At 34.7% G+C, this 22,482-nt stretch overlaps 4 protein-coding genes across 4 annotated transcripts in view; 2 read left to right on the top strand and 2 right to left on the bottom strand.

Annotated features, from left to right (window-relative positions):
• Positions 1-1,111: 1,111 nt before the first annotated feature.
• Positions 1,112-4,078, bottom strand: LOC105618588 (transmembrane protein 194A). Its single transcript, XM_012200121.1, is given in 9 exon segments — positions 1,112-1,250; positions 1,332-1,493; positions 2,314-2,438; positions 2,508-2,717; positions 2,801-2,967; positions 3,056-3,285; positions 3,412-3,434; positions 3,436-3,518; positions 3,988-4,078. Coding segments are annotated over 9 exon segments (1,230 nt in total).
• Positions 4,079-4,626: 548 nt separating this feature from the next.
• Positions 4,627-6,922, top strand: LOC105626510 (tubulin epsilon chain-like). Its single transcript, XM_012207813.1, has 9 exons — positions 4,627-4,651; positions 4,755-4,987; positions 5,087-5,202; positions 5,278-5,466; positions 5,615-5,866; positions 5,930-6,079; positions 6,165-6,314; positions 6,398-6,572; positions 6,776-6,922. The coding sequence occupies exons 1-9, from the start codon at positions 4,627-4,629 to the stop codon at positions 6,920-6,922; spliced, it is 1,437 nt and encodes a 478-aa protein (XP_012063203.1).
• A 382-nt stretch (positions 6,923-7,304) lies between these two features.
• Positions 7,305-9,029, bottom strand: LOC105626498 (charged multivesicular body protein 5). The gene is made up of 4 exons (XM_012207802.1): positions 8,961-9,029; positions 8,429-8,746; positions 8,126-8,353; positions 7,305-7,355 (listed from the first exon to the last, which is right to left on the bottom strand). The coding sequence occupies exons 1-4, from the start codon at positions 9,027-9,029 to the stop codon at positions 7,305-7,307; spliced, it is 666 nt and encodes a 221-aa protein (XP_012063192.1).
• A 6,427-nt stretch (positions 9,030-15,456) lies between these two features.
• The window catches only part of LOC105618577 (cytoplasmic polyadenylation element-binding protein 2), a 157,790-nt gene continuing 150,764 nt past the window's right edge, over positions 15,457-22,482 (top strand). The window contains exon 1 of the mRNA XM_012200110.1: positions 15,457-16,533. Within this exon, the coding sequence (XP_012055500.1) occupies positions 15,457-16,533 (1,077 nt within the window). The remainder of the gene's footprint in view (positions 16,534-22,482) is intronic.

Below are 22,482 nucleotides of genomic sequence, written 5' to 3'. Positions count from 1 at the left end.
AAACAATAAATAAGAGTTTAATGCCTATAACAGTTAAAATTGAATCTTACATTAGATATTTTAAATAATTTCTAAATTAAATGTCAATTTAATTTGTGATATTACTATAGTAATTTAAAGTCCGAAAAATCAATTCGGCCCGCAGTTCAAATGATTACATATTTAGTATATAAATTCACACTAATTATTTAAAGTTTAAAGCATCTAACATAAGATCCAGTTTTGACCGTTATAGACATTAAATAAAATTCAATTTTTCATTTTCTTTTTAAACACATTAGAAATTATAAAGTTAAAAAAAGCAATATTTTATAAAAATATTTTATAAAAAATTATTTGGATATTTTCTTTATTATGTTATATGTAACAGCTTTAAAATAAAACAACAATTAAATTTTCTGTTGCAATGTAATTAGCGAAAAATCAACATAAAAATCAATATAAAAAAATTAACAAATTTGTTATGCATTAAAAAAATGTTAGGCAACATTAATGTAAATAAAGTATAAATTGTTTAATAAAATATCTTAATATATATATATATATATATATATATATATATATAAATATTATATATATAAATATTTTATATATAATTCAGATTTTGTCATGTATGTTCAATTATGACAATATTCTGATAGATTATAAAAAAAATAGGAATATAAGAAAATAAACAATAATAAACAATAATTGGATTGTAAAATTTTTATTTATTTTTATGCAATCTCTCTCGTATAAACAGAAAAATATTACTAATATAAGACACACGTCATCTTCATAAAAAAATTATTTCATAAACATATATAGCTATACATATTTTTAAGGAATTCATCACATAGAATTGTTTAAGCAAAGATATAGACAAATTAATTTATATTATTATTTTAAGTACCTGTTTCATAATCTCTTTAGGTGAAAAACCTTTATTAATTCATGCAAACAAAAAATAAATACTATATATATTATTATTAGGTTTAAACTATTATTATAAGAAGTAAATATGAATTTTTACATGATACTTCTTATGAAATTCTTATTTAAGCATTTGTACTCAGACATTATAACTCTTCAGATTGGGATCCAATATCTAGGAGAGAAGATGCATTTCTATTCAGAAAAAGTCATCATCATCATCATCATCATCATCATCCGTGTATTCCCCCTTTTCTAAAATTTTCGAAGTTTCTTCTTCGTGTTCTTCGATTTCATCCTCTAATAAATGCGATTCTCCTTCCATAAATCTCGCAAATCTGAAAGATTCATATCTATATTGGTAATTACGATGCTTTATTACTACATATTGTGTGATATTAAATTTAACAAACTGAAACCTTATCGGATCTTTCAATTTTAAAACTGTCTTCCAAGGATTGCATTCTGGACTGAAGCAATAGTTTTGCAATCCTTTTAAAGCTTTCCTAGTTTGTCGTATTCCTTCTTGACGATATTGGTCTTCATTAATTAATTTTCGTTTTTCCGGAAACACGTGTTGCCTCATTTAAAAAAAGAAAAAGAAAAAGCTCTGTATTACCTCATTCATTTTCATATTCAAAGATAAATTGAAAAAAATATAAAAAAACCATCGTGTATCTAATACATAATTGCTTATTGCATATTTAGAAAATTTATAGAACTCAAACCTATCCAATAATAAAGATTAGATATTTGATAAGTTAGTGCGCTCATAAATTTTTTATGTAGGTATTTGTAAGATTTATGATATTAATTCTAAATAAAATTTATTAGTATAAAGATTAGTATAAAGATGAAACGTAATCTAAAAGAGAATATAATGCATTTTATTGCAAAAACTGAAAATACAACTGCTCAATATACAAGATACATTGTAAGTACAATTACTCAAAAATTATTTGAATTAAGCTTAATAAAAGTATATGAATATTTATATGATATATATAAAAACTATATACATAATACATAAAACTATAAACATAGTATATAAAACTAAGTAAATATAACATACATAATTGTGCTTAAGAATTGTGCATTAGTAGATAAATGCTGTTTATATATTAATTTAAGCATTAGCAACATGTACATAACTTATTATTCAAATAATATTAAATATCCACAAAACTATAAATTATTATAAAATTAGTATAAATGCATACACATAACAAAAAAGAAAAACAACAAACAAAGGGAGAAAAATGTGTATATAATGAATTAGAAGTTTATTCAAGTAATTAATTAAAAAAATTTTGACACAATTGCAATTTTGTGCAGTACATAGATCATAGCTGGCTAAAACAGCGAATATAATTATGTATTACACATCCTATCGATGCTTACCAATACCTCTTTGCTTGTCCAAATGCTGCTTTCGGAAAGTTATAGAAAAGTATAACAATAATGCAACATGAAAAGGATGCTTCATGAAAGTGACTACTGTGATAAATCAGTGCCAATCCTACAAGCTATATGAACATAAAACAATTAAAAATAAATTAAAAAAAAATAACGTACACAATAAGATGATACATTACCTGCAAAAACCATTCTATTATTTGTTTTGTTCTCGGATTGGTAACTGGACCAAAACGATAGCAAATTACGAAACTAATCAGAGATGTAACAAGAACATACCACATCATCCATTCTCTATATTGCATTATAATTAATTGCATGTTTTCCCATAATGTTTTAGCAATATAAAAACTCATCGATGCAGCAAATATTACGTACATAGTTTTTCCCTTAATAAGAAAAATATGTAAATACAATATTTTATTAAAAAATATATTAGAAACAAATATATGTATTATATTAAAATAAATACCCGTGGAATCAATTTTCCAGTCACATATATTAAAATTATAACAGATAAACTGACTCCAAGTATTATGCCACAAGCATAATAAAACAATGAATTCCGACTTAATATTTTGGCACACCAAAAAACTATAATACCTGTTACCATCATTGTCAGTTTCCAAACATTGATACCTGATGATGAAGGATAATGTATTATCAATTATATATATATATTTTAACATATAAAATGGAATAATCTCAAAGCAATTCAGATGCTTACGTGTTTCTTTCAGTGTCATTATATAGACAGATTCACTGGGAGAATCTATATAAATACCTATACATACATCTTCAAATGGATTAATTTTAAATTGCCTATGTTTTCCTGTATCAAATAGATTAAGACTCCATGATTTATCATTTTCATCATACTTTTGGTGGATTTCTTGAGGTGTTTTGCCATCATATAGAATATAGGAGTCTGAATTAATATTCAGATGCATCTGTAATATTAAAAGCTTGTATCATATATATATATGAAAATCTTTTATATATATATATATATATATATATATATATAAATTACTTTATATATATATATATATATATATTCCTGAAGACTTCTTACAGTCTATTGTTCTCCACATATATGTTAAATAACTTTGATGTAGCATTATGACAATATGTTTTTAGGCCAGGATGATTATTTTGTACACTGTCATCTGTATTTAAAAAATGTATTCCTGAAATATAACAGTATATCAAAATATATCATAACTATAAAGTATAAAAAATAAATATTTACAATCATAAATTAGTATAACAGTATTTAGAAAAAGAGAATGCAATTTTTTTTCTTCTATCAATTTTAAGTTGTGAAAAGGTTGAATGTTAATAACTTGATAATAAAACAATATTTTAGGAATATAATTAAAATAACCTTGCATATTTTAAACTTATCATGATTAAGGAAATGGATAACAAAGTATAATTAACTATTAAACATTTTAATAACAAAATAAGCAGCCATGACTGTGCACTCTGTTCGGAGCATTTTAAAGATGAAGAACATATATCGCCTGACATATGTGTTATCATATAGCTAATTATCAACGTTATATTATTGTTGCTTTTCTCAATTGCACAATTTCTGATAACAAAATCATCAAAGAGCTTATCTTCTGGTCAACGAAGAGGTTAACTAAAGCTTACTTGGTTCGTCAAGAATGCGACGTGCTAACGCATATTGAGACAAATAGAGACACAGAAGAATCCATTTCGACAACTCAGCTGCGCTATCCATTCTCCGGTTCAACGAAATTTTCTCTCACATTCACTAGTATTATTTTCGCCATACAAATCGCTGCATTCCGTCTGTACTAAACCGGTCAGACTGAAGTCGACAAAAAGAAAGATTTAAACATGAATTATCGAATTGTTGAGAGAAAACAGATGCAGCAAATCGATCTTTATCGACTGTTCGAGTATTGCGAGATGAACGAGATCTCGCGAGCCGAGATGCATATGCTGCCAACCGGAACATTTATGTGTATATAATAAAAACATCTGTTTCTTTTTTATTCATACACATCAAGAACATCTGTTTCTTCTGTAATTGATTCTTTTGTGTCTTTCTCTCTTCCTTTTTCTTCTTTCCCTAAATCTTAATTCTCTATCTATTTACGTGATTTTATACTAGAAATCGTAACGTAAGAGTGCAATTGAAGTAAACAAACAATTTAGATGTAAAGTCTCAAACGTAATAAGTTGACAGGAAATAATTTTTATTGTAAAAATTGTCGAACTCTTAATAACGAATTAAATCGAATTACATCTTAGATTCTAAATATAATGAGTCAATTTGTTACAGTACAAGGTAAATGCATACAACCGACATAATTTAAATGGTTTTATCAATGAAGGCAGCGTCAATTTGAAAAATAAATTGCTTTTTTATTTTCTTTTCTTCAATATCTTAGTTGGCCAGTGCGGGAATCAAATAGGATCAGCTTTCTGGCCTTTAGCCTTGCATGAATATGGCATTCAGACTACTACTGGTGGTGTCAATTTACTTAAAGTACAACGAAATCATGTCAAACATATTGGCGATCTTTCCGATGCCTTTTCTAGTTTCTTTTATATTCCAAATAGTAAATCTAAATTGCATTTTCAAGATGTAGCTGACTTAAATGCAGCTAAAGTTAAAGCTAGGGTGTGTATTTAATATTACTCAATTTAATTTCTTAAAACTAAAGCAATAATAAAAGTTATCACATATTTTCTAATATTTAATAATAATTTTCTGAAGCAGGCTGTCTTAGTAGATATGGAAGATAGTGTTCTATCTAGGTTTAAACAAGGTCCATTGCGCCAGTTATTTGATCAGACATGTATTGTAACGAATTACCCAGGATCTGGAAATAATTGGTAGTTTGTGAAAAAGAGACATTTATATGTTAAATAACACTATAAAAATTCGCGGTGTAATAATTTGATTTCTAGGGCAATAGGATATCATGTTCACGGTAACGCTTATCATGATCGTTTAGAAGAAAGTGTAAGACGCATAATTGAAAAATGTGATCGACTTCATGGATTTTTATTGATGCATTCTTTGGGAGGTGGCACTGGATCTGGATTAGGAACAGCAATCTTAAAACTATTAAAAGATAATTATCCTCATGTAGAAAGGTGCTTTTTTAATTAATATGTATACTTAGATTAGATTAATTAAATCTTAAAACTTGATTATATATAATAACTTGAGAATGTAAAGATCAGAGATTATATGATCATCGATATTTTAGAATTGTTAACAAATAAGATTTAATAATTTTAGAATTGTGTCATGTGTATATCCAGCAAATACACAAGATACCATAACTGCCCCTTACAACACATTACTTGCAACTCAAGAACTTATAGAATATGCCACATGTGTACTTCCTGTAGAGAATAAAGCTCTCTTAGATATATGTAATGCTCAAATAAATAAACGAGATAACACGGGCCAAACAAATTATAATGCCTCGTGCAAACCGTTTCAAGATATGAACAGTATCATTGTCAATATGCTCTTGCACTTGACTAGGTAATTAAATTTTAGATATGTGATTACAAGATTTGGCATTGTGAAGATAACAATTTGTTTTAGTGGATCCAGGTTTCCAGGAAGCTTAAATATGGATATGAATGAAATAGCTACAAATTTAGTACCTTATCCAAAATTACATTATATATTCAGCAGTATCAGTCCTGTCACTTTATCTGCTCCAAATATGTGCAAATATATGCAAGAAGCAAAGTATATTAATTTCCTCTTTCTTTCTTGTTCTTTTAAATTTTGTTTGAAATTAAAAAATAGCAAAATAATTAATTTAATATTTAAGATTGCAGGACGAAGTGTTTACGAATGCATGGTCGCGAAATAATCAATTAATTAGATTAGATCCACTTCAATCTACTTCAGTCATTCTTGCTGCAGCGCACATTGCGAGGGGAAATACTACCTTGACTGATATAAAACGAAATATCGAAAGGTTTAATCTCTTTTACTTTTTTTAAAATAAACATATAGTAATATTCAATCATTATTTTATATTAATTATATTATTTTTCGTAGATTTCAAAACAAATCAAAATTTACTTTGTGGAGTAGGGATTGTATGAAAATAGGATTATGTTCGGTTCCTCCAGCGGGACATTCATCATCATTACTATGTCTTCTTAATTCATCTGCTATGTCTTCATTATTCAAAGATATAATCCGAGAGTTTTCTAAATTATATAAGAAAAAGGTACATTATAATGAAAACTAACTTCACATTTAAAAAAAAAACGGGCATAACTTTTTAGTTTCTGAAATCGTTCATTTTTGTTATTCTTAAAATATATCATTCAATAAACAAAAATAATTGCGAAAATTATTTTTCAACATTAAATTCATGATTGCATGATTATAAAATATACATTTTATTACAAATTGGAAATTGCATTTTAGGCACATGTTCATCACTATACGCAAGTACATGGATTCGAAGAAACGCATTTTATTGAGAGCAAAGAAAATATTCTCAGTTTATGTGAATGTTATGCAGAAATACAAAATATGGAAGAGACAAGTATTTCTAGATTGCAAGTAATTTAATCAATTTGTAAAAAGAAGATGAAAAAGAAGATAGAATTTGAATGAATCTTATATCATTTGTACATAACAAAAAATTTTTCTGCATTTATAATTAATATTTATTAATTTATTAATAATTTTTATGTACAACATATAATATTTATTTAATAAAAATAGTGACTTTGAAGACAGTAACAAAAATCTATTGATACAGAAGTAAACTAAATAAACTTTTACGCAAGTTACGTCAACAAAACGTTGTTAGGGCATTCATTTGTATTGCGTGAATATCGATTAAAAGCCGTATGTCTTGTTTTTTAAGGATCTTACGTCTTTGGGCATGCATGCGAACAATCTTAAGCTTATATTTGCCTTATCTATAAATTTTGATGTATCTTTAAATTTAACTAGCAGGTATTTGTGGCAAGCCAAACTCGTCCACTGGAACACCATCCTGTAAACACATTTAAAACATACGTACATTTTATCAGTTAGAAATTTGAGCGGTTTTTATATGTAACATAAATTATATGCATTTTCTCTCTCTTATTCTTCGACTAATTATAGAGTTTTAAAGAATTCGCTCCTCTTTCATTTCAGATATTAAAGTGATGTTATTTGTCATTTGGACATGAAATTGACGTCATGATAACGTTTTCACACGATGATGAATAACGTCAACTTGCTACATAGAATTATATTATTAGGTATTCTTATTAACCTTTAATACATATAATTAAATCATTCATGCCCTATGTATTTCTTTTCTTTAAAATACTAGATGCACCAAAAAATATAATTATGATACATTTATATACATTTATATATATTTTTTAAATACATACCTTACAAATACTTTAAAGACATTAAAGTATATGTAAGATATAATTACTTAATCTTAATTTTAATAAATTTAAATTAATTTATTAAATTTAATAAAGACTTTATTAAAGAAATTTTAATAAAAAATTACTAATTTTAACAGATATAATTACTTAATTTTTATATATTTTTAAATGTGATAAAAATATCAATTTTCAGGACACAAACAACCCATCCTATAAAGGTTTATTTTCATCACATGTTGCAAACATACTCCAACATCCTCCTACCAAAGTTCCTATTCACTCTGAATGTTGGAGTAAGAGCTACAATAGAAGCATGTGACACGAACAAACTTTAAAGGACCAGAAAAAATTATGTGTATCAATATTAAATAATAACCTTGTTCTTGACTGAACTTGCTCCAGGTTCTTTGTCTGGGGCACTAGGTGCTTTAATAGCATCATCTAAGTAACTAGTATCTTCATCCAAGGCAAGGTCATCACCAAGAGCTTCTAGTTCTGCTGCCAACTCATCATCATCAATTTCTGGCATTCCATAGCTGCGACCCATCGCTTCCTGCACTTCGTCAGCTTGTTCTAACATATCTGCTAAATCATCTTGCATATCCTATATATAGCAACATATATAGCATTAAATTAAAGATTTAATCAAAACATATTATAAAATTATTTTCCAACATACTTCGATTTGATCAATGTTAATATTTTTGAATTCCTTTTGCATTTGCTTAACACCTTCTTTCATAGCAACTACAGTTGCCTGGGTATCCTTTAATGTCTGAGTAGCATAGTTTGCTTGCTCCATGTTGAATGCCTGTTGACGCAAGTTATCTACTTGAGCCTCATACATCTTTCGCTGCTTTAACACACGCAGAGCCTTTGCCTTTACTGCATTCTTTGCTGCCCCATCCCTCATCTTGACCATTTGATCTTTGTACTTCTTCAATTCTGCATCTAATCTAGCTATCTTCTTTTCTGCAGAATCTGCCCTACTGTCAACCTTGATGAAGAACATTATGTATTTACAAATAGATCCTTATTGCTTCAAAAAATTAGAAAACACCTGGCTATCAACATGTCATGCCTCAATGTAAAATCAGACTATTCATCTAATCAGCTAATTTTTGCAACACGAATACTATGATTGACGCAGTAACGCAATAAAAAAATAGCAAGCAATAGTCATATTTTAACAACAGATTTATCTTCTTTACCCCCGCGATGCAGTCAGTGATACTTGGTGGCGGTTCCTTGGGTTTAGCACGTCCGAAGAGCCTGTTCATTTTGCAAATTAATGTTGATTAAATACACGACGAGATAATTCTTACACGGGTGTTCTGTTCCGCCAAAACGTCAAAACGTAATGATATGCAGAGGGACGGCACTAAAGTGTATTTGCGTAAGGCAACGAAAGACGTGAATTTAGATTGTAAAGCGATTGACGTGAACATAGACACTCTAAAAGTACCTTTTCTGGCCGTGAGTTGGCACTCTATAAAATTTCGGCCACAAGCACACTCTGGCGCTCTCTATATAATATTGCGACTATCTTTGCAGATTCATCGTTTCAAATACCGATACTTTTGTCTTGGTAATTGTTTTTCTATTGCAAAAACTGAGAGTTTCTTTCAACGGATTGTTGTACGTCGCTTCGTAGTAACGTCTAAATTGTTTCTAAACAATTAATTAATTACAGAAGTAATATTTACTCCAAGACAATACTTCTTGACAGCACGATAGGTTCGGAATAATCGAAGGAATTCGAAATCATCTCACTTGCGCAAGGTAAAAAAGATAACAACGGAAATAAATCCACATCCTTTCAAATTGTTTAATTCCATTATTTTATACTTGTTTATTGCAAAAACTCAAATTTTGATTAAAATCTGAAGGTCTAGAGATAAAAAAATATATGAAGTTTTCTGTGGCTGAATCAGTGTACTTTTGGAATTTAAAATGAAATATGTATATGTTTGATATTTATCGAAAGCGAGAAAGAAAGTTCTAGTACAGTCTAGTACAGGAACAGAAAACAGACCTATTAATTTTAATTCTATCTGACGTCTGTCGATTATTGACAGCCATCTTAGATTATGATGTTAGGAGCAAATAATTACGTAAAGATCGAAAATTCTTACAAACTACATTAATGATGTGAACATTTTTTAATAAAATATTATTTGCAATAAAACATCCGAAAACTTCCTTTGTGATTTGATAATCAATAAATATATAACCATTACATATATTTGAAATTGAATTATGCCTAAAAAAAACTATATATGACTATAGTTGTCATATATACTACAGTTGTCAAATGAGATAAATATAATTTCATTCTATTCCGAAATAAAAGATAAGTTTTCGGTATATTTTATAAATGTACTCTCAAATGCAAATATTATTTTGTTGAAAAATATATTTCTATTTTATTATGTTGAAAAATATACTCACACGCAAAAAAAATCGGAACACTAAATTTTTGCACAAATTTTTAATATTTTCAAATAGTAATAATTCAGTGAAAAATCATCATAGCGAAATTTGTTTTTTTATAGACCTCTGTTTTTCATCGAGTTATTCAACATTGAAGCAAAAAGGGTCATTTTTGTTTCAATGTTGAATAACTTGGTGAAAAAAAATCGTACAGAAGTCTATAAAAAAAGCAAATTAAAGGTTCACTCTTTCGAAAGCCGTGAACCCGTTTTGTGCGCAATTTTTAATTAGCGCTATGGAGCTTCACAAATTTCATAAAAAATTTTGAAAATTTATGCATTTTCGTTTATGTTTGTGTAACTTCACATATAATATCAATACGACCATTTTTTTAAGTACCGATCTGGAAAGTAGAGATTTCAAGCTTTAAAAGGCTTTTTTAAACATTTCGCTACGATGATTTTTCACTGAGTTATTGCTATTTGAAAACTTAAAAATTAAAAATTTGTGCAAAAATTTAGTATTTCAGTTTTTTTTGCGCGTGAGAGTATATAGAAAAATATATTTAAAAATATATAAAGAATATATTAAAAAATATTAAAGAATATATTTCTATTTTAATATATTTTGCAAGAATTTTCATTATGCATTTTTTTTACTTCTGATGTCATCACTCTAAAGATCCGTGGTGAATGGATCGAGTCTTAAATAATAGTTATCTTTAATTTTTCCTTTTACTTTGTTAATATTATTTTTGTATTTTTATATAGAGTTAAATGAGTCTTACGATTGTTGCATCTAGTTCTTACGAAATCCAAATAACTTAAACATGACACGTACTTACATAAAAAAAAATAAAGAAAGTAACGATCGCACTAATCGCAAAGAGATTAAATCCAAGATTTTATCATCCCTTATCGATGATATCAAGAAAGAATCCATCAAAATGATTAGATTATTCTCGTTCTCTACGGTAACGCCGCATCGCGGATGAAAATATTCCGTATGTCTTGTTAAATTTATTCTACAATTGTGTAAGCATAAGTTATAAATAGTTGTGGTTGTAAGAATTGATCAATCACATCGAATATGAAGAGAATATTTGACTAATTTGTAGAATGGGCTTTACGCAAATCAAAGCGCGGGAACATGCATTTATGAACAATGTAGGCCGCGTCTTGATCTATGCCGTCGTCGACGGTCAGTAATTCGCATCCCGTGGCTAATCATGAGAAATTTACGGCTAACCTGCGACGGAGGCAGCGCGTCGACGCCGCCTCTTCCCCGCAAGACAGTACTTCTACATCGAGAAGGCATGCAAGATTCCGCGTGCAATTACAGACGCGGCCTGTGCTTCACCATCGTAGTAAGCGCGCATGCGCGTACACTCGCTTCCTCTTCCAATGAGAATGCGCGCGCGCGATCTCCTCGTTATCCACCGCTATAAATCGCCCCCGTTGTGATATTTTTATTTACGCGCCGTTTCTAATCCCCCGGACACCATACGGAGGCTGTACCTCGCTTCAGCTCTCTTTTTTCCTCTCTCTGTCCCATTGTACGTAAACCGAAACCGACTCTCTCGAGACTTTTATCGAGCGCTGCGCTTATCAAGCTACCGCTGCTGCCTCGTGACACTTGCATTGATTATTGAGACAAATTCGAATCCTCGAGGATACATCAGGATTTTCTTTTATACAGGATTTCTTTTATACAGCAATAATACCCTTCTTCCGAAAATTCTCTCTCAAAAAGCTCCAGAAAATTTGAGAAGATTCAAATTTGAAGACAGAGTTAAGGAATTTTATAGAAAAATCATATTTTATTAAATTATTTTTTTTAAATGTTCAATTCTAGTGATGATTTTTTTACCGCAGAATGTATAAAAGGAAATCATATCAAAACCTGATTATTTTTATGAAAACTTTGTGAGAGATTGTTATTCACATTATCATTTGCCTTCAATCGAATATTTTGATAAATCTTAAACTCAATTTTTCAAGAAAATGGTTCTAAAATTAATTAAAAAATAAAGTTTCTATTTATCGTTTATTTATATATTTCAAAAATAAAAAAGAAAAAGAAACTTGATTTTTTATAAATCTTAAAAATTCGATTAACTCTAATCGGTATTCACTCCGAAATTTCTTTAACTGATATTTAATTTTACTTAAAATTAACGAAACTAAATGATTTTTTTTATTTTGAAGATCAAAATCCGAGAAATAAGATGATTTAATTTTAAATTATGTAAGATTATGAAATGTTTGTTATAAACAATTTGTCGTAATGTAATTAAAGAAAATGTTTAGTTCACTAAACTCGCGAATACTGATTAAGATTAAATATTTACATAATTTTTTTGCATAATTTTGATTTTTTTTTATATTTTCAGCATTTCTGAAAACATTTTTGTTCAGTAATTAGTTCTTATATTGATTATTACTTATAATATTATTAACAAGAAATTTCATTCCAAAGTAAAATTTGCCCTATTCTTTTTCGTTTTCTATTTGATCGTATTATTTGAAATTATAATTGTATAATTTTCCTATCACAACTCTCCCTAAATCTAATTGATAAAAATTCATCTATCTTTCCATCATAGACTTTACAGCTAAAATAACATTCAAGAGACACGATTTCAAGACACCCTATATATAACTAGAGGGTTGCGAAGAGGGTGGTAGCGGCATGGAAGCGGCTGTGGAGGGAGGCAGGCGTCGCGGTGGTGGTTCCGGTACGGCCGTGATGGCGGTGGCGACGTCGACGTCAGGGCGCCTGCGTGAGCGGCGGTGATGATGACGACGACGTAGACGACGTTGACGACGACGACAACGTCCACGAGGAGGAGGACGATCAGCGTCGAAGTACGGTGAGACGTACACGGCACGACTGACTGCCGGACGAAGATCGTCGAGTGCGCACGGCTTCACGCGCTGCACGACGATACTTATATCCAAACGGGCTGTGGCATGCCCCGACCCGCGGCGCGGCCGCAGTGCTCCAAAAGTCGGCACGACGCACGAATCGCACTGCTGCGGCGCGCGCGCGCGCGAGAAGCATACACGACGACGACGACGACGACGACGACGTCGACGCAGCAGCAGAAGCAGCAGCAACAGCAACAGCAGCAGCAGCAGCAGGATCAGCAACAGCAGCAGCAGAGGAGAGACCAGAAAGTCGCGTCGTCAAAACGCGCTCTGCTGGCTGGAGTTTTCCGGACCTCCTCCTCTTCCTCTTCCTCCTTCTCCTCCTCCTTGCACCTCCACCAGCCCTCCTCTGTCGCTCTTCCGTTCCGTTTGAGCTCGAGCGTGGTCGACGGAGGCGCGAGGGCGTACGCGCGACGGAGGAAACGCAGAGACTACTAGATAGACAACGGTGAAACATACAAGTGCCGCGCCGAGGGAAAATAGGGAAAATATGCGAGCCGACCGGGAGGAGGCAACGATAGACCATCGTACCTCGTAGAAGAGCTAGAGAGGTGGGAGAGACCGACGTACGTGTGCGGTCAGAGGTGGTGCACGATACCGCGTGTAGGCGGGGAGATCGTCGGCGGAGGTGTGGAAGAGAGCTGGCCCCTTAGGTTACCGCGCCGCGCACGAGCCGCGATTACCGCGCAGTGTGCGAATCCGCTCCGTTCCGTTCCGCTCCGATTATCGTCCGGGTGGAGAGACCTGAGACCACGTCGCGAGTGCGATGCAGTGGTAGTAACCCTGACCTGACCCCCCCGCATACGACACACGTTACGTTCCTTTCGGGCGCGGGCTCGCCGCGCGCTCCGCGTAGTCCGCGTATCGTCACATTCGTCACAGTGTCCACGCGAGGCTCACGGTGTGCGCGCGCGTGTGCAATAAACCACATCGACGAGCTCCGTCCGTGCTGAGCGTCAGCGTACCTCACGTATGTAAAACGGAGCTTATCGGTGATCGATCGATCGCGCGCGTGCGACAGACGATTCGCCGCGACGCGGATACGCGGAATACGTGGGATACGCGGAACAATCGGCGGCGATCGGCAACAGCGACACATCGTCGAGGGAGTAGCGCACGACGATTGTCAGTTCCGCGAGTGCGAATCCTATCTCGAATCGTCCTCGAAATCAGCCTTTCCTTCACTCGCCCGCGCCGCCCCGCCGCGCCACCCGGGGGAAAACTGCGAGTCGAGTGTGACAACCGCGAAGTCGCTGGCGATCGCCACGCGAAGGACGTGAATCGGTTTCGCTTCGTGGGACCGTGAAACGGGGTGGTGAAACGTATCGCGTATACACTATATACACGTTCTTCCCTCCCGCCCTCTTCCCTCCCGTCCTCTAACGCCTCCGCCTCCGCCTCCACCTCCGCGATACGATCCGCGGAGCGACCTCGTATCCGTAGTCGCGTGTGTGTGATAGTGGCAAGCAAAAGGTCGCGCGCGCTGCGCTGCGTATTTGGGAGGATTCCAAGTGGTCCAGCAGTGTGTATCCCCGCCGAGTGGATCGAAATTATGTTCGCCAGGGGATAGCCCGCGAACGAAACGCGCACACGACAAACGAGAGTGGTATTCGGGGCGAGCGAGCGATCGAACGCGGGGGAGGCAAGAGGAAGCTAGGAAGGAGGCAGTTTCGAACGAGCAGCGCTTCGCGTAGAAGCGTCGCGACGACAATGACAACGCGCGTCACCGAGTGAGCTTGGCTCCCCGACAACCAAGAGGATGCCACGGAGACAGGGTCGCTGCCGAATCGTACCGGGGCGACACGGCATCAGTGAGATCTAGAGAAACGTTTCCTGAGGAGCGAGTGGAGCAATCGGAGGACGAGGAAGAAACGAAAACGAGATTATATACATGCCTTGAGTCCGAAAAAAATAGATCGAAGCATGGTATAGAAGGTGAGAAATCAAGAAAGAGTAAAAGTTAAAGAAAGAAAGAGAGAACAGCGGAAGCAAAGAGCGAAAGACAGAACGAGGAAGTTGTCAACGATAAGGAGGATCACAGTCTTTCGGTTTCCGAAGCTCCTCTCCGTGGGTGTTTTTACGCGTGCGGCCGTGGATCGATAGTTTGTCTCGCACGCTCGTGTCGAACAGGAGTTGTGAGTTACGACGGCGAATTACGTGGAGGACGCGATCGCGAGCGGTCCTCTTTCGTTCGACAACAACGACACCCTCGAGCCGCGAATAAACGAGGCCCGTGGGAGACGAGAAGCAAGTTTCCAAAGGGGCCTAGCTGGTGAGTGCTGGTTATCGCGACAGTCATCAACGTTGCAAAAACGCTCGGCGATTGCAAGCTCCGCGGTGATTTATGGGGGATTACAGCACGACGAGCCTCTTCTCGAGTACCCTGACCAGCCCGAAACCTAGTACGACAAGCAACATCAGCAGCGCCGCCGTCACCATAACGACATCCACGATGCAGGACGATCTACTGATCGAAAAACAAACTACCGGCAAGCCCGCTCCGCTCTCACCGAGTGGTGGTCTCGACACCGTGGCTGGACAGGACAAATCGAAGGACGTAATCGAGGCGGAGAACATCGCCATTACCCCGACGACGCCCTCGTCGACAGAGAAAGACATCACATGCAGCACGACATCAGCTTTGCAGGGCTTCGCTGATCCCGGTGGCCGTGTACCCAGCCTCTGGTCCGCACCCGATGACGGCGGTCTGCACACCGCGTTACCAGTCAATGGTTCGATCGCTGCCTTTCAGAATTTCCCAGCCGGTGGACCTGCGGGTCTTTTCACCAGCACCGGTGCCGCCGCCGTTTCGACCGGCACACGACGTGCCATTACGGCTAGTCATAATTTTCCGCAGCAGCAACAACAGCACGGTAACGCGGGTGCGCCCACCGGCACTAGACACGGCGGTCTGCAGGTGTCATCCGCGCAGCAGCAGCAACAGCAACAGCAGCAACAACAACAACAACAGCAGCATCAACAGCAGCAGCAACAACCTCCACCGACATCACACCCAAGCGTCTATCTGCCTGGCAAGGGATACGCCGCGTGGTCAGGCGGACCGCAGGCTCCGCAACAATGGGGTGCGGGCCCGCAAACGGCTGCTGCAGTCGCCAGTCCGGGCCTTTCTCCGTGGAACCGCGGTAGATCAGTACCTAATATACCACCGCTGCACTCGTCTTTACACGCCGCCGCAGCGGTTGCGGCCGCAGCCGGACTGCAGGGTCGCAAGCCGAGTCCGACGTTCCCGGGCCATCCAGGTCCGGCAGCGGCGCATCCCTCTTGTATCAGTCCGGTCAAGTTCCGTCGAAGCACGTCGTATCCCGGCAAGGGTAACATATATCCACCTCAACCAGCACCAACCTTCGAGGTAACCGCCGCCGAGGAGAGGGATCTGCTGCAGCTGCCACCGTTTCAGCAAGTGAGTCTTCCAATTCTTTCTTGAAGTTTTACGGTTAAGTCGTGTTCAGAAACTTCAGTCGATTATAATCAGATATCATTTTACTCTTGTTTGTTTTGTAAAAATATTAATCGAATATTAAACAAGGATCAAATAATATTTGAATGCATCCGAGTGAAATTGTTGAATGCTACCCTATTTATAGTTCTTTCGGTTTTTATCCAAGATCATAATAAGTAACATCTCAAGATGTTAATAGCCCTGATTAGCTTGTGGATTGTCTTAAGACAATCTTAAATATAAGATGAATATCATCCTACATGAAATTTAGCTACATGAAGCTGGGCTAGCGCGTAGAAGTTATGCTGATCTAACCCACTTTTCTACACAACTTTAGGAAATGAATGCGAGAGTTGAGATTTAATTTAATTGGTGGGATATCTGATTTTTGCAACTTTAAAATTGATCCTCAAGTTTCAAACAAGTAAACTGGAGCATTGCCGCATCGAACACTTCGATTTATTTATCTCCGGAATGAATCACGCTTTTAAAATGAAGCACTTTTGTGAAGACGAATAGCACCATTTGGTTGAATGCCAGGTTTTCCGAGAGGGATTTTTAACTAACCGATTTTCTACCTTATCTATGTGAAAAATCAATCACCTCTGATTGGTCTAATGGATAAGTAAAATCAACACCGCTGATGTTATCATTATCGAGTAAATTAGCAATTCGTTTTCGTATAAAAATATCACGTTATTAGTGACGTGCTGATAATTACGCTCACACAGCCGTCAACTAGATTGCGTTCTTTTCTCTACGCTATTCGATTGGTTACACAGATCACGGGTAAAAGAAGGGGAACTCGGGATGACCGCCATTTGTTGTTTTACTCGACTCGCGGACACCGATGGCACGGACTCGTTGCCTCGACTTTTTTTCACAGCCGAGTGGCATCACGTTATCGATCGCGGTTGAAGCAGGTAGTATAGCCAAGGGTACTCGCTTGTAAAATTGCGCCGGCAATCATGCGGTCTCTTAGGCCGTTGTGGAAGGTAACGCGCTATGCTTCTACTTCCGCAGTTTCGCGTTCTTTTGGTACGCCACGATATCGTATCGCATGCATTCGTGTCACTTCAGGTTATGCAACTGCTCCTCGAGAACGAGAGAGAGAGAGAGAGAAAGAGAGAGAGAGAGAGAGAGAGAGAGAGAGAGACTTTGTGCGTTTAAATTTAGCCGGCACAACGGCTGTTTCGGTAGTTGCATGTAGCCGTGACATCGTCGTTTTTAACGACGCGATAATATCGTACCGGACCTAAGTCGTAAATGTACATAACATGCCGCCGTAGAGACCCTAGCCGGATTTACATAGGACGCAAAACGCGTGGCGTATTTTCGCTTACGCAGAACGCAAGACGCGAAAGTTAAAGTTTATCTAATTTCAGTGCGTCCTGCGTTCTACGTCCTACAGCTTATTACCTGAAATACATCACATGCGTCTAATTTTGCGACCTGCGACCTGCGTTTTGCATTCTATGTAAATCTGGCATACACTCAGGAAAAAATTTCTTCAATTAAAAAAAAATTTGTTTGAATTAAAGAAATTTGTGCATTACTATACGGTTAAAGAATAATTTCTTTGATTTGAACATCATTTATCTTTATATGATTGTTGTTACTATTTTGATTTTGTATGTTATTTACGTAATTTGATATTATTATCCATGCTCTCAAAAAAAAATTATTATTAAACTATTATTAAGTATTATTTTTTTAAATTAAGTAAATTTTTATTTTCCTCACAGATATTTTTCTCGGTATTTTCATTTTAAATGAACAACTTAAAAAAAAATCAAGAAATGATTTCTTCGATCTAAACATAACTTTTCTCTGGATGTAATAATGTCTATTACAATCACAAGCAATTTTTTTATAATCCTACGAGAGAGAAATATATATATATATATATATAAATTTTTCCTTTATGTATGTACTATCTTATTCTAACTTGTACTATCTCACTGTAACTTATATACTTTCACTCTATAACTTTAATTAATAGAGATTATAGAGTAAGACAGTATAAGTTAGAGTAAGTAGTATATGTATACGTATACTGTACAGAAAGAAAAAATTACAGAAGGAATTATATACAGAAGGAATTATAAACGAAGGATTTTCACAAAATTCTTTGTGGTCAAACTTTGATAATAGAATCTTTAATACTAGATGCCGCAATGGCATTTATGGCTTGCGTTTTCCGTCCACGAGGGAATTTTACGTGGTAGAATCCGGGTTATCTCTCACCGCGCGGCATTCTCGTCATTTCGCATATCTAGCCATGTGATAACGATATCTCACGTACGCTAAGTGCTAAGGAAACTTACAGGTCGAAGCCATATATCGAAAGTGTTCTTTCACTTTTCGATATAATCTCCGTAACACGTTACGTTCTGCACATATGCCATCATTGAATAGCGAGTATATATAGAAATAGAAAAGGAATAGATAATAGAATGAATGGCGTGCGATGAAAATACAGGTCAGCGTTTTCCTCGATTATATATTTTTCCATACCTTCGTTCCATTTTCACGTCCGGCGTACAATGATGTTATATTAAATTTAATACGATATTGATCTTAAAGCTAGAATTATATATATTTTGTGATATAGTTAACAAATGAATAAATAATCTCGTTAATATTATTCTGATTTCGAATGACTATGAAGCTTAATTTAAATAAATTTAATACAGGATTGTTACGAAATACTGTTGATATATTCTTATTGGGTAAAATTTATTTATCGTTATCACTTTTATTTATTGCTCTTTGTGACAGATCTTTTTACATTCCATTCGAGATAGTAATTTTCCGTTACAATTTTACGGATTGCAAAATAACAGTTAAATAAAGAGAGTCGAAATTAATTCACAAAGTGTTGTCTTTATTAAATTATTCAAAAATTATATTCTTTGAAACTATTAAGTATATATATATAGAATAAAACTTTTCATTTTGATTGCATTTGAAATTATTAAAAAACGAAAATGTTTGCTTTATCATAATTATCAAATTACCAAAAATAATGGTAATAGAGCGTGAAAAAAAGACACAAATATTCTTATTTAAAAATACATAATCATTACCCTTAAGACATCATTTCTGGACAAGTACCTATACCTTTCCTACGGTAGATAAGAGTTATCGAGATTGTCATTAATAATCGATTTCACTTATTTTTTGTTATCTATCAGCGCTATCTGAAACTACTCTGCTGATACTTATTTCGTTCAAGTCTGACCTAATTCCTTTTCAACGTGGTAACTCCGACAGTGTCTAGCAGAAGTTTAAGCTCAGCTATTTTAACCACCACTCAAAAATAGATCTGCATACTATCCGAGAGAAATGGCGGGTGTCGTCATGCTGTCGTTCAGCTATCATCTCCGCGCGTACCTGGTCTCAACATTTATATATTTATACATGGTACATCGCTTTCCTTTTCATCGCGACTTCTTAATCATGCCAAATAATGATGCTTATTGTAGAGAATCGTGAAAAAAAAACAACTAATATTTGAAGAATATGTACCATTATAATAAAAAACGTCGATAATATTACACTGTAAATGCACCAAAGTATAATATAAATTAGTTTTAAATTAAAGTATAGTATAATATAAATTTTTAAATTAAAGAAATTCCGAGATGTCTTTGCTGATGAAATATTTTAAAATTGCATATATTTTAATATGTCTGTAAACACTAATTCACTAATTAATTGGATTGATCAGATTTTAGTAAATTACATGTTTCATGTAATTTTCTTATCAAGATTCTACTTTTATTAGTTGAACAAGCTTGTTTCGACATTTCCGTTTTTTTTTTTAAATTAAAATATTGATTGCCTTTATGTTTAAATTCAATTTATTTTTACTTTTTTAATCGTTACACAAAAATTTGACATTTCGTTAGATTTATATTAATAGACATTACATGATTATATATTAAGGAACGAACAGGCATGAACGTCGCATGCAGTATAAGACAATTATCCATATCAATAGCCTTAACATCGTTGATTTGACTGTACGTCGCTGAGAATAATTAGCTCGTACACAAACAAGTCGTGAATATGACCTGCATACCCCGATTCAATTAAATATTACCTTCAAATTACAATATGATCTATGCTTCTCCACAGTTTTTAAAAAATTTTAATTACTATATAAAGACTATAATTTATCTTATGGAATTTCATAGAAGACGATACTAATTAAAAGCTTGAAAGAAATATTACGGAAGATTTCTTTCGTGTATGACATTTTATTTATATATCTTTTAAAAGAATTTCTTTATTTTTTCTAGTTTTAAATCTCTTTAAGATTTATAAAGAAAATTGGAATGTTAGATTTATATGAAATACAATTCCTATTTATAAACAAATTCGAGTTATGAAATATATAACTAAAACATTTGATATCGACTATGAAACAGTACGATCATAACCGATAATAATAGATATTAAGAGATAATAATAGATATTAGAAGAAAACACGAGGAAAAAAATATCGTCGCTCTTTCGTCGATTTTTCGATTTTTCGCCATGATTTCTCAATTTGCTTTGCGATATGATTGTGTATTCGAGCGGTCGATGAATAATATACGGGCATAAGTGTGTCGCGGATTAGAAGTCGCGCGCGCACGCGCGCAGGTAATGCGGCAAAAGCGTCTAACAGAGCGAAGAAATGCCTGAGCTCGAAGTCCGATAACTCATTGCTCGTCATTCACCTTGAGAGGGGAATCGGGGCACGTACAGTAGGTCGCCTAGCCGATATGTTAGGAGGACCAATCGCCAGTGGATACCGATCGCGCGTGTATGCGTGCGTGCATCCATCCGCCCCCACACGATCGTAGCTACGCTTGTGTCGGTGATCACATCGAGAAAAAAATCATGATGGATATGCGTATAGAGATAACGATTTTTTTACTACGCCGTCGCAGTTGCGCTCGCTTTTTTCCTTGTGCGCGGTGAGCTCGTGAAAACGCCATTACGAAACACATAATTTGGAACGTAAGGAAACGAAGTTTTTACTGCCTTGGCCCGCATACGCATTTCTTGATCAATAACGTTCGTATTTATTCACAATATTTTCTCATGCTATCGAATTAAATGGTATAATAACGCTCATAAAACGTGTCACGTGGATGACGTACGGACGGATAGACCCGCTGATTGTTGGAAAAAAGGGAAGGAGCAGCTTGCAATATGTCGCGCGAAGGTCGCCCTCGTCCCGGGGTCGAAATTGATCTCCGATAGATCGAACGTGCGAGGCTAATTTTATTCCGCGTGCATCATGGCTAGAAGAAACACGAAAAGACTTTCTTGAGGAAAACTTTTTATTCGCACGTGGCAGTTATTTTGAAAGTTTTTCGTGTGTATTCTGCCGAATAAATTTAAAAAAATCTGTCCTGACTGTCATTAAATTTCTCCCATTTCCCATACAGCACAGCAATGTCGCTGCAATGAAGCTGCAATATTGCTACAATGTTGCACTGTTGCATTATTGCTGCAACTTTTGTGTCTGTAGGGGTTTCGTTTGTATATAGATCTTTGATCGAATAAGATAAAATTTTTTTTACTAAAATTTTTTTTTACTAAAAATATCGACCTTAATACTTTGAAATTTAATTTTTGTATGTATGTAATATGTGTATTAAGACAGATTTTAAATTATGATCTTTAAAATTAAATTATGATTTAAAATTATCTTATGATTAAAAAATTAAAAATTTGCAGAAACATCAAACTTAAGATATTGACTCTTTGTACAATTTTGCACGAGAAAGCTCATTATTACAGTATGATATTTACAAAAATAGTTATAAATAGACATATTATAAATAAATACATTAAAAAGGAATTATATATAAAAGGAAATATAATTTCTCTCTCTTTCTCTCTCTCTCT

The sequence above is a fragment of the Atta cephalotes genome, assembly GCF_000143395.1.
Source record: "Atta cephalotes unplaced genomic scaffold scaffold00001, whole genome shotgun sequence".
Lineage (NCBI taxonomy): Eukaryota > Metazoa > Arthropoda > Insecta > Hymenoptera > Formicidae > Atta > Atta cephalotes.
The sequence above is the reverse complement of the archived record's forward strand: the minus strand, read 5'-3'. Positions and strand labels throughout refer to the sequence as shown.

Coding starts and splice junctions, on each gene's coding strand:
- LOC105626510 (XM_012207813.1), top strand. CDS start 4,627: ATGAGTCAATTTGTTACAGTACAAG. Junction 4,652..4,754: donor TCAATTTGTTACAGTACAAG/GTAAATGCATAC, acceptor TCAATATCTTAG/TTGGCCAGTGCGGGAATCAA. Junction 6,573..6,775: donor CTAAATTATATAAGAAAAAG/GTACATTATAAT, acceptor ATTGCATTTTAG/GCACATGTTCATCACTATAC.
- LOC105626498 (XM_012207802.1), bottom strand. CDS start 9,029: ATGAACAGGCTCTTCGGACGTGCTAAACCCAAGGAACCGCCACCAAGT. Junction 8,747..8,960: donor TCACTGACTGCATCGCGGGG/GTAAAGAAGATA, acceptor TTCTTCATCAAG/GTTGACAGTAGGGCAGATTC. Junction 8,354..8,428: donor TTAACATTGATCAAATCGAA/GTATGTTGGAAA, acceptor TGCTATATATAG/GATATGCAAGATGATTTAGC.